This window comes from Lynx rufus, unplaced genomic scaffold (assembly GCF_022079265.1).
Source record: "Lynx rufus isolate CCGP_SWC_20201006 ecotype Redwood Valley unplaced genomic scaffold, mLynRuf1.p SCAF_7, whole genome shotgun sequence".
Taxonomy (NCBI): Eukaryota; Metazoa; Chordata; class Mammalia; order Carnivora; family Felidae; genus Lynx; species Lynx rufus.
Window position 1 is genome coordinate 67,297,654 of NW_025814889.1, and position 12,732 is coordinate 67,310,385.

General features: G+C 33.8%; 1 protein-coding gene across 1 annotated transcript in view; it reads left to right on the forward strand.

Annotated features, from left to right (window-relative positions):
* The first annotated feature begins 282 nt into the window (after window positions 1–282).
* The window catches only part of CUNH12orf40 (chromosome unknown C12orf40 homolog), a 55,914-nt gene continuing 43,464 nt past the window's right edge, over window positions 283–12,732 (forward strand). Inside the window, exons 1-7 of the mRNA XM_047064965.1 lie at window positions 283–366; window positions 1,893–2,031; window positions 6,485–6,617; window positions 6,950–6,983; window positions 8,098–8,286; window positions 10,876–10,991; window positions 12,198–12,341. Of these exons, the coding sequence (XP_046920921.1) occupies window positions 283–366; window positions 1,893–2,031; window positions 6,485–6,617; window positions 6,950–6,983; window positions 8,098–8,286; window positions 10,876–10,991; window positions 12,198–12,341 (839 nt within the window). The remainder of the gene's footprint in view (window positions 367–1,892; window positions 2,032–6,484; window positions 6,618–6,949; window positions 6,984–8,097; window positions 8,287–10,875; window positions 10,992–12,197; window positions 12,342–12,732) is intronic.

Sequence of the window (12,732 nt, forward strand, 5' to 3'; positions counted from 1 at the left end):
TAGCACTCATCTGGCTGGGCCATGGTGCTGTTGGCTCTGCTCACTTGAAGCAGAGCAGTCACCAGCACATTCAAACAATCTGAATATCCTTTCAATATCAAAGGGAGAAACAAGAAAGTAACATAATAATGTTATCAGAAAGATGTTAGCTTCATTTCTTTGGCTTCTTGGTCAGTGTCCTCCAGAACAAGATGTGAGGTTCTGGTTCATGGATCATATAATGGACCCATCCCTGACTCTGCTGAAAGCCAAGATGCCTCCAAGTTCAGATTCAGCTATCAGATGTGTTTGAGACTGGCATGGCTATGCCCTTGGGCAACATGGCATGCTGTACTGGAACTCCTCCTTGTTGTATTTGTCCGCATGGTAAATCTGTTTGTGCGATTGTGCGATGTGATGGCTCCACCTGAGGACCTTCAGCCAACCTCTAAACAACTCCCAGCAGCACACCACTGCTTTTAGAGTAATACTGATTTAACCATAGCCGAAAAGGACCTGAAGGATTTACACCTTCCCTACTTCTCTGACTTTCTTACCACTCACCCTGTTATTCATTGTGTTTTAGCTACACTGAACTTCTTTCTGCCATTCTTCTCTTTGTCTGGAATATTCCTCCTCAAGATATTTGCATGCCTGGCTTATCAACATTTGTGTTTCAGCCAAAATATCTCTTCTTAACATTGTTTTTCTCTGATCTCAGCATCTAAGTAGCTCCCCGCTCTCTAGTTACATTCTCTCCAGGACCCTTTTTTAGTCCTCACTCTTCTCTTTCATAATCTCGTATTTAGTTATAAGTTTGTTTGTTCTGTCGTCCCTCACCTTCATTAATATACATTCATCAGAAGAGGAATTTTATTACTTTTGTTTATTTTATATCACCTGTGCCTGGAATTGTGACAAGCAATAACGTAGACATTCAGTAAATAAACCATGAATATAGTCTGTCTCCAGATTTCTTTTTTTTTTTTTTAATATTCTAACTCTGGATCATTCTTGTGAATATTTATAAGAAAGGAAAAGACATATGGCCCTCCCCCAAAGTGTTGATCTCTAGTTAGGCTTCTTTTCTCTTCTTTTAAAGGAAAGTCATGACATTTTCAAAGTCATGCTTCCCCAAAGTACTCTTCCCCAACTCTATTTTTTAATCCTTTCATACTCATTAGATGACTTTGCCTTATATTTTAGAGGAAATAGAAGGTATCACGAGAATTATCTCAGATTTCTACTACCAGTTCTGTAAACTATCTTATATCTTCACTAAATCTTTCCCTTCTGTGACTGTGGAAGTACTGTAGTTTCCTCTAGTCAAAGGAATCTGCAATCTGGATTCCATCTTTCTCAGGGACTTCATGGCATCAATTAATTCTTCTCTTTCTTATATCCTCAACCAGTCACTGTCAACTGGAGGCTTTACACTGATACTCAAACATACTTAATTTTCCCCTATTAAAACAATTTTTGCTCCCTTTCTGGGTCCTTTCCCTTTCCTGCTATACCTCTTCACTCTTATTTCCCATTCACTTCTCAGTCCACTCCACAGTACAGCCCTTGCTAATGGCAAAGTAGGAGTCATGGAAGGATAACAAAGGGAATTAAATTGGCAACTTTCTACATTTCATATAATTTTTAATCTTTTGATACCGGGGAATGGCTCTGTTTTAAAGTCATTACGTTTAACAAAAGAAAGATTTTAAGAGGCTGTGAAATTAAGAGTCTTTGGGCAAATTATAAGTCATCATGATTGATTTCAGTTTATATGTAAACATATAAAGGGGGTATCAAATATAAAAATGTCAAGTCAACTATTTAATAGCATTATTGCTTTTTTATTTTTATGATTCTGCCTAAAACCATATGGCTGTTGTAATAACTTTTATTTTTAATTGTTTTAGGAATATTTTGAAAAGAAAAGGTTAAAATCAAAAATGAAATTACTGGGGGTTTTATCCCCTGTCAAAAATTCCACTGTCAGTTTAGACCTCCTTAACTTGTATATGGTAAATCACATATCTTGCCAGAAGAAAACACCTGGTAAGTCTTTTCATTAGCATTTTGTTTTGACTCTAATGTGATCATAACATTCAGTTTTCTAATAAAATTGTAGCTTTAGAACTCAAAGTATAAATTAGTACTTTTGTTAATTCTTAAAATCTTTTGTGGCTTCATATTTTTAAGTTATGTGTTATATAAAATTAACTTTATAAGGTATGGTCAAACATTATATTGCAGTTGTTTTAGTTACTACATTAGTCTGCTTAGGCAGATAGTTACCAAAGTTAGCTAAAGAGCTAAGTGAATAAATGTCTTTACTGTCTTACAGTATTTAGAGAATTTGTTTGAAAGGAGGCACTGAAGAAGGTTTTTCCATTAATGATTAGTTTCATATATCACAACTTGAATAATTTCTTAGGCATTCTTAGAATGTTAACTATAGTAGTCTAATACTTCAAAACAAGCTCATTCGCCTATGTTTAGAGTCTTCAAGTAAATAAAAAGTTTAGACAGAGTATATTTTTTCTCAAGGGAACTTGTGTGTGATATTTAATCTTCAAGATAAGTGCTAAAATGATTGCCTAAGAAATAAGACTGTTCATAAAGGAGGATAGAAATTGCTTATAACTACTGTTAGTATATCCTCTTTTCCTTTCTCTGCCATTTTTGTATCTTACTCTGCAGATGACAGTTTACACAAGGAAATTTAGTTATACTTTAAAAGTAAATATATTATTTATGGATTTTAGCAATAAAATTTTTTGTTGTAAATCTGATTGATGTATTTACCTTCTTTTTCTTCACTTAACGTAATACAGTGTTATCAGCCACAGTCATGATGTTTACTCATTTTGTAGCTGAAAGTTTGCACCCTCTGCAAACCTGTATTTCCCCTACTCCACAGTCCCTAGCCCCCAGCATCCACTTTTCTACTCCGTTTCTATGAATTTGACTTTTTTTTTTTTTTTTTTTTTTAGATTCCATATGTAAGTGATACCATGCATTATTTGTCTTTCTCTAGCTTATTTCAGTTAACATGCCTTTACGGTCCATCCAAGTTGTCACAAATGGCAGGATTTCCTTCATTTTCATGGCTGAAGAATATTTTGTCATATGTGTATACCACATCTTCTTTACCCATTCATCCATTGACACACACTGAACTTATTTCCATATCATGGCTATTGTGAATAATGTTTCTGTGAACATGGGAGTGCAGGTATCTCTATATGATGCTCTTTTCATTTCCTTTCAATATATACTCAGAAGTGGGATTCCTGAGTCATATGGTAGTTCTACTTTTAATTTTTTGAGGAACAAACATTATGTTCACTGTAGTAGCTCCATCCATTTACATTCCTACCAACAGCATGCAAGAGTTCTCTTTTTCTACATCCTTGCTGGCACTTGTTTATCTCTTGCCTTTTTGATGATAGCCATTCTAACAGGTATGGGTTGATATCTCATTGTGGTTTTGATATGCATCTCCATGAAGATGAGTGATGTTGAGCATCTTTTCATGTACCTGTATGTCTTCTTTGGAAAAATGTCTATTCAGTTTCACTGCCCATTTACAAAATTAGCTTGTTGATTTTTGGCTAAGAGTTGTATGAGTTCATTATATATTTTGCATATTGAACCTTACCAGATAAATGATTTGCAAATATATTCTCCCATTCCATAGTTTGTCTTTTCGTTTTGGGAAAGATTTTTTTTGCTGTGCAGAAGATTTTTCGTTTTTTGTTGTCTGTTTGTTTTTGTTTAAATTTTAGTTAACATACAGTGCAATATTGGTTCCAGGAGTAGAGTTCATCATATAACACCCAGTGCTCATCACAAGTGCCCTCCTTAATACCCATTATTCACCCACATCCCTCCATCTACCCTCAGTTCTCTATTGTTAAGAGTCTCTTATAGTTGGTTTCCTTCTCTCTTCTTCCTCCCTCCCTTCTCATGTTGATCTGTTTTATTTCTTAAATTCCTCATATGAGTCAAATCATATGGTATTTGTCTTTCTCTGACTTATTTCACTTAACATAGTACATTTTAGCTCCATGCTTTTTAATTTTTTTAAATGTTTATTTTTGAGAGAGAGACAGAGCGTGAGCAGGGGAGGGGCAGAGAGAGGGAGAGGAAGACACAGACTCTGAAGCAGGTTCCAGGCTCTAAGCTGTCAGCACAGAGCCCCATGCTGAACCTGAACCCATGAACCACGAGATTGTGACCTGAGCCAAAGTTGGAGGCTCAACTGACTGAGCTATCCAGGTGCCCTGATTAGCTCCATGCTTTTTAGTTTGATATAGTTTCACATGTTTGTTTGCTTTTGGTGTCAAATCCAAAAAAAAATCATCACCAAGACTGATGTCAAGGAACTTACCTCTTATGTTTTCTTCTAGGAGGTTTATGGTTGTAGGTCATATGTTGAACTTTTTAACCCATCTTGAGGTGAATTTGTGTATGGTGTAAGATAGGGGACCAGTTTCTTTTTCATGAGGCTGTCCAGTGATTTATTTACCTTCATATATTTCCTTTCTCCTTCACTTTCTTTTCATTTATATATTCAACATGTTTATTGAGTACTTACCCTAAGTAGTATATTGGATGCTAGGAATAGAATAGAAAGTGATGGGGTCAGGGCACACTGCCCAAAAATAAGGCACCTTGGCATACTGACTATTCTAAGCAGAAGGAATTTGAGAAGCAGCAGAGAAACAGGAAGGATTCTCATTTGAGAACTGTCCTCCCTATACCTTGAGGAAAGGAACATCTTTATCTCCAAGACAGAGGGACGCCGAGAACAATCTGAACAAACAAGCCTTGCTGTTTTTGAGGAACATTTATTATGCTTCACTTAGTTCATACCCTTTTTTGTTCAATCACATTTTCCCACTACTTTGCACTCTTCATCAAACCTTGTATAAAAGTGCTCAGGTTTAACCACTTACTTGGGTCTCTATTTCCTTATAAAGTTTTCCATTTAAAATTTATTCAATAGATTTATTTAATAAAACTTTTCATTTGTATGAAGTTTATTTATTAATTTGTCTTCTGTTATAGAGTCCCTAGCTGAGAATTTAGAAGAGTAGAGGAAAAACATATTTTTCCTTCCCTACAAAAGCAAAAGTTTATTAGTGATCGTATTAGGAGGGGGGCCTTTAGAAAGTGATTAGGTCATGATGTTGGAGCCCTCATGAATGAAATTAGTGCTTTTAAAAGGAGACCCCAGAGAGTTCTTCTTGCTTCTTTCACTGTGTGAGGATGCAGTGAAGAGACAGCTTTCGCTGAACCAGGACTGAGGCTCTCACCAGACCCTGAATCTGAGAAAACTTTGATTTTGGACTGCCAGTTTTCCAGACTGAGAAATTAATTTCTGTTGTTTACAACCATCCAATCTATGGCATTGTGTTAGTGCAGCCTGAATAGATTAAGACTCTTTACTAAAAGAAAGGGCACTGGTGCCGCTGGGCCACTGCTAGAATCAGGGACTTGAATATCATCAAGATTTTTTTTCTCATTTTAGATATTAACTTAATTCTCTCAGGTTGTCTTTTTCATTTAGGCTTAAAACTTGACCTTAAAAAAGTAATATTGTTCATCTCTCCTGTTTTGCCACAAGGGAAACACTGAGAGTTGTTTCTTGGTTCTGAGTTTTAAAATTTTACTGAAAGGATACTACCTTTCCCTATTGGTGCCAGGTCCTAGCACTGGAACAGTTATTTATAACCACAAGGATGTGATCCTATTATTGATTCATCTTGGGTCAGATGGCTGCCCCTAAATCAATTATTTTTCTAGAGACAGGGTTTTATAGGAAGATAGCAAGTTCTCTATGAAAACCATATAGCTGGTGTGTATGTAAAAAGCATTTTTCAGAAAAGGAAAGTAGTTAAAAGTACTGAGCAGATCAAATCGTGATATCTTGTATAAGGAGAGAAAAGGCTTATGTTTCCATCAAGTTTAAAAATCTGGGGGCACCTGAATGCTCAGTAAGTTGAGTATGCTTAACCGACTAGGCCACCCAAGTGCCCCATGAATGACTGACTCTTGATTTTGGGCTCAGGTCATGATCTCACAGTTGTGAGGTCGAGCCCTGCAGTGGAGCCTCCTTAAAAAAATCTATTAAGAGAGATAGAGTTAATGAAGTACAATAAACTGCTGTAAGTGCTATAATAGAGAACATATGTAGTGGTATGGACATGTATTACATAGCATCTGATATAGTTTGGGGGTCAAGGAAGTTTTGGGAGAAGAAAACAATAGAACTGAATTATTATGGCCCTTTTTATGAGGACTATGTAAGATGATGAAAAAGAGATGATTTGAATTATTTATGACAGTTTTTAGTGCTGTAATGACTTCTAGTACATATAGAATATAGGTAGTTTTAGTAGATTTCTAAGATGTACATTTATTTAATGAACATTGTATATCAAACATTGTTTTTAAAAGATTTTATTCTTATTTCTTATAATTATTATTTTTTTCATTATAGAAACTGTGAGAAAACCAACCCATGTGAATATGCATAGAGATATAAAAATGCCCTTAAGAAAGCATGATTTAGAACTTCCAATGTCACCTCACTATATACCATCTAAGCTCTGCATTGATGATGTAGAAAACAAGTAGGTTTTATCGAGGTTGTATATTATTTAGGTATTTAAACAGGTCATTACTGGCTGTTAACAGTATTATTAAACTATTAAGACCTTTATCAAATGAGCTAATGTTTATACTATGTATTTGATATGTGTAGTTTGACTTTCTTTATCCTAAAAATGTCTCTTGAGTAATAATATAATTTTTATAAAATTAGAGAATGATTTAGAGTTCTATATGTTTTTGTGTATTTGTATACAACTGTATGCATTTTAAATATATAGAAAAAGATAAGTTTATTGCCAGCTATTTTTTTTTAACCTTAACATTTTCTTTTCATTTGTATGTACTATCAAAGACTAGGCAACAAGAAAGAACTTGCCCCAGTTCAGGTGAGATTTAAAACAAAAATTTTTAAGTTACTTTAACAATTGTGACATACCACCAAATGATATAAATTTTTCAAATATCAGAGAAAATTGTCCTTTAAAATTTTGTTTACAGTCTTTTAAATTATTTTTAGTTTTTATTTTTTATTTTTTATTTTTTATTTTTGAAGGAGAGAGAGAGATAGAGCATAAGCGGGGGAGGAGCAGAGAGAGAAAGGGAGACACAGAATCCGAAGCAGGCTCCAGGCTCTGAGCTGTCAGCACAGAGCCTGATGCGGGGCTTGAACTCACGAACCGTGAGATCATGACCTGAGCCGAAGTCGGACGCTTAACCAACGGAGCCACCCAGGCGCCCCTAAAGTTTTCAATATAAGAAAATTATACCTTAAGAATATTTTAACTGATTGTTTATGAGGAACCCTTTGGAGTTCTAGTAATATAGATTAGGCCTCTGTGTATATAACAATTGATTCTCCTTGTTACTGATGAGCTAGCTACAAGGGATAATTCATTTGGGGATTCCTGATTTGGGTTAATATGATAAGCTGAGAAATTCCTCTCTTCTAGCATAGTGACTGGATTATTTTATATCAAATTATTTTCAATATTTCCACTGATCTCAAGATTATTTTTTTCAGTGTATTGCAAATGATTTTTTTAGTAAAGAAAATTTTAATCAATTAGAAAATCTATAGATTGTGATTAAAGCTTGAAATTTTAAGGTTTAATGCTACATTATTATCTTTCTTTGCTTTGAATTGCCAAAATTAAACTACATCAGAGAATGGCAGTGATACCAAAATCTTTTGGAAATCTTTTTACCTGAATTGTGGGTCAGTGAAACTCAAATTTCCTGTCATTTGGAGATGGCATGAAACTTGAGGGTGGATCAGTAGTAAGAAAGGCAGACAGAAAGGAGCTCTTAAGTACAATTTTAGTTGATAACCTATCATGTCTTAGCCTCTCTCGTCTTAAGAAGTCTTGTTAATTACTGATGACTTACTTTTCCTTGGAACTTCTTCTGCAGTCCATGACCTTTTCCACTTCTCTTTGACTTTCCTCTTTTCTAGTTTATATATTTTGGCAAATCGAATGGTTGTATCTTCTTTTCCTATAGTTGTCAGAAGTAATGGACTCAGAAAGAATGTTTGAACCTCAGTTCCACAGAATAGAAAATTGCAGTTTTACTCCACCATCCTTCGCAGCAGAGTTATCTTCTAACAGAAATATTACAAAACAAAATTTCATTCCCAGAACAGCACCTAGTGCTCAGAAAGTTGCATATGAAAAAAAGCAGGATGAGCAGGTACATTTGAATCACTGTACTTAACATTTTATATTATTGTATTTTTATGAAATGCTCTTTTTTTTCTGTTCTGATGGATTTAAAAAATAATGGTTGTGAATTGCTATAGATATAGCCAATTTAGGATGTCAGTTAGGTATAATAATTCCTCTTTGGTCAAAATTTAATTGTCTGCACTGTAAAAGATTATGAATTCAAAAACTGGAATGTTCCTTAAAAATATTTGAAATCATCATCCTTTTATAAAATAATTGACAGTGAAATTGAAAATAGTTCAGTATGGGTATATAAGAGCTGAGGATGGTAATCACAGTAAATGACTAGTTGGTGATGTCATGGTGGCCCAATTTGTATGATATGGAAAGGACCCTATGAAGAGCAGTACATAATCTCAGTGATGTCATGGTAATCCATTAAAGTAGGAGTTGGGATGGCTTGATTCTTTTTTATGATTTGACAGGTGACAACTGGTTATGTGCACTTGAATTCAAACTCTACAAATCTTTTTGTATAGATAGAGATGTGTAGTGCTAAAATGTTCAGTCATTGAATTCTCTAAAATTAAAAATCTAAAAACATCCAGAGTTTAAAATTCTGAAATATATCTGCCATAGGCCATACAAGTAGTCATTTTATTAGATTATATAGAGAGTTTTAAAAAAATAAATAATGTATTATACTAATGTATAGTGGCAGTGGGGGAAAATGGTTATATAAAAATGATGTCTTGTTAATGGCGATATTTAGTTTTGAATTTTTCCCATTTTTTTAGCATGTACTGGTTTTATGTCATATTTCTGTATTTGTCACTTATAAATGAATTTATAATTTATAAATTTGTAATTGCAATTTTATAAATTATAGTTATATATGGTATGTTATATATAATATATAATGATATGATTCAGTTTTATTAAGATATTTATTAAAATGTTTTCTGTTTTCCAGAGAAGAGAAAATGAAGTATTATATTCCAGTGATATGTTATCCTTACTAATATAAGGATCCATTAACTTTGGAATGATACAATAAAAACCATTTAGTTATTAGTTTGCATTTTATAAGACTAGAAAAATGTGCATCCTAGATAGATTATGGGATAGAGAATAAAACTCTCTGTAATCTCTACTTAAATAATCTTTGCTTTTAGGCTGCAGGTTAGTGATTATCTCCAGAGGGGTAAATAATAATATACTTAATACCCAGAAGACAAAATTAAAGAGAGAGGCTAATGTTCCTGTCCAGGATGTAGTGTCATATTGTGAAGTATTAGAGAAGTCTTTAATTGCTTATTTGGAGTGGTTTCAAAAAAAGTGAGAAGAATTAAAATGAAACTGTAAAACAAAAAAAAATGAGTTGAAAAAAGAGGCTAGAAGAAAAAGTAGGCTTTGGCTTGCTGGTCTTTGAAAAAGTAGTATAGAGCCAACATATAGTATTCTCTTCTCTTTTGGTCTGTTTTTGTGTTTCTCACTTCATGAGATGACTTTGTCCCTGCATTTCTGTCACTGTTTCTTTGAAACTGAGATGTGAGATGTATTTCCAGACATTACTTCTAGCTCTCCCTGACTTTTGACTCCCCCTCTTTTTCTGAATATCTCTTTTGTTTTCCCTTGTTTCATTTTGTTTTGTTTTTTACTGACTTTGTCATTGGTTGTCTTTGGACTTCTCATTTCTATGTTTCATAGCTAATAAATAAAATATGTTACAAATATAAATTATTATTACTGGATAGATTAGTGTTGGGCCACTGTAATGTCATACATTATATGGTACCATCCATATTAACACATGGATTACCTCATCTGGTTTCCACAAGTTTTTCCATATGTTCCCCATTTTGGACTCAATGATACTCATATTCAGAAAGAATAAAGTAGCATTCTAAAATTACTCAGTAAATGGAAAAAACAGATAAGTACAGCTAGTTTTTTTTTCTTTTTTTTAGACAAATTATTTTCTGTCAGAGATAATTTGCTCAATTGTATATAACCATTCATCTGTCTATGGACATTTGGGCTCTTTCCACACTTTGGCTATTATTGATAGTGCTGCTATAAACATGGGGGTGCGTGTGTCCCTTTGAAACAGAACACCTGTATCCCTTGGATAAATACCTAGGAGTGCAATTGCTGGATCATAGGGTAGTTCTATTTTTAATTTTTTGAGGAACCTCCATACTGTTTCCAGAGTGGCTGCACCAGCTTGCATTCCCACCAACAATGCAAAAAGAGATCCTCTTTCTCCGCATCCTCGCCAACATCTGTTGTTGCCTGAGTTGTTAATGTTAGTCATTCTGACAGGTGTGTAAGGTGGTAAAAAATATATATATTTGTTAACCTCTGAGAAAATGGTACTCCTCATAGTATCAGTTCTGTTATTTTAACAATCATGTAAATACCGGTATTGCTTTTATTGCTAGCACATTATTTTGTTTTCAATAAGGACACAATTACTTTCTTTTAAACCAGAAAAGACTTTTTTTTTTTTTTTTGCATATACAAATCCACTTGAATGGTATTTTGTGGTAAATAATTTAAATTGTGTATATGTACATTTACCATTTTGGCAGATTCTTCTTTCTTTTTTCAGCTCATTAAAGTTAATTATTCTAATAGTTTGGTTTCCAAATTAAATGAAAATCAAGATGCTCTCAGTCCATCATATAAAACAGCACAATTTGGGTCATTATTCGAAAGATTAAACAGGTAAGCAAAGATTTTTAATTTTTTAAGTAATCTCTACACAAAACATGGGGCTCAGACTTAACAACCCTGAGATCAAGAGTCACATTCTCTACCAACTGAGCCAGCCAGGCGTCCAGGAAAGCAGTTTTTGAAGGAAATAAAGAGGCTGCAGCATTCTTTGAATATTAATTTGATTTTAATGGACACTTTTTTTAGAAATGTAGACAAACCTAAGTAATACTTCTAGAAAAAACACTGGAAGTTAAATGAGCATTTAATTAAAATAGTTTTAAGTAATTATTTTCTAATGTGCACAGTCTACCTTTCAATTATTTAAAAAAGCTCTTTTGAGCCAACGTGTTTGCATTTGTTTTATAACATTCATAAATTGCTAGTTCTTTTTCTGTATCATAAACATATTTATTTTTCGTATTTGTGGTAGTTGATCAGTGCCCCACTTTTATTTTCTAGCTATTTGTATATAAATCCTGGCTCATTGTTTTAAAATCCATTAAACTTGTAAAACCAGTTTGAATCACTCTTGGTAATCGTGGTGAGAAACCTTGACTTTGTAATCCTATCCCAGTATTCCTCATTTTAGTAAATGACACTACTGTTCACTCACCTGCTTACACCAAAATTAAAGTTGTCCTTGATTGCTTCCTTTCCTTCAACTGCCAATATCTGTTACATCAACAAAGTATTGCCAATTCTGTACTTTAATAAACTTTAAAGTTAACTACTCACATTTCTACCTCAATAGGTTCCATCCCAGTCTAAGCCACTACTGACTATAGCCTGGATAATTGTAATAACCACATAACAGTTCTTTTTGTTTTCTCTGTCCTGAGATCCATTTATTATTATTATTTTTTTTGCAGCTCTATTGATGTATCATCAACGTGCAACAAACTGAATTTATCTAAAATGTGCACTTTGCTAAATTTTGACCTGTGTCAAATATAATGAACATATTCATCATCATTGGTAGTTTCTTTGGGCATCTTTGTAATCTTCCTCTGGCCACTTCGCATCCCTTACTCTCAGCCTAAGGCAACTGCTGATCTGCTTTCTATTAGTCTGTATTTTCTAAAATTTTATGTAAGTGGCATCATATAGTATGTTGTCTTTTTGGTCTAGTTTCTTTCACTCAGCATAATTATTTTGAGATTCTTCTATGTTGTTTGTTGTGTGCATTGATGTTCATTCCTTTTTATTGCAGAGTAGTATTCCATTATATGGACACAGCACAATTTATTCATCTGTTGATGGACATTTGGGTTTTTTCCCCTCCAATTTTGGCTATTCCAAACAAAGCTGCTATGAAAGTTCATATAAAAGTCTTTGGACATACGCTTTCATTTCTCTTGGGTAAATATCTGCAAGTGGAATGGCTGGGTCATATGATAGGTGTATATGTAACTTTTTTTAAGGAACCAACAGACTATTTTCCAGAGTGATTTGAATCATTTTACATTCCTGTCAGCAATGTATGAAAGTTCCAGTTGCAACACTTCCTTGACACAGTTGGTACAGTCAGTCTTCTAAGATTTAGTCAGTAGTAGTACAGCTTTCTCCCTCTATCTGAAAGCAGAGCATTCCTATGAAACCTTTCATAAACTGAAATGGTGTTGTAAAGCAAAGAAGCAATTACAATTAACTTATATGGAAAATTTTTGGAGCTTTCCCAGACCCCAAAAAATAATCTCCCTTAGGTTTTTCTAATACCTTAGGACACATCTTGCTAATGATGCACAAAATA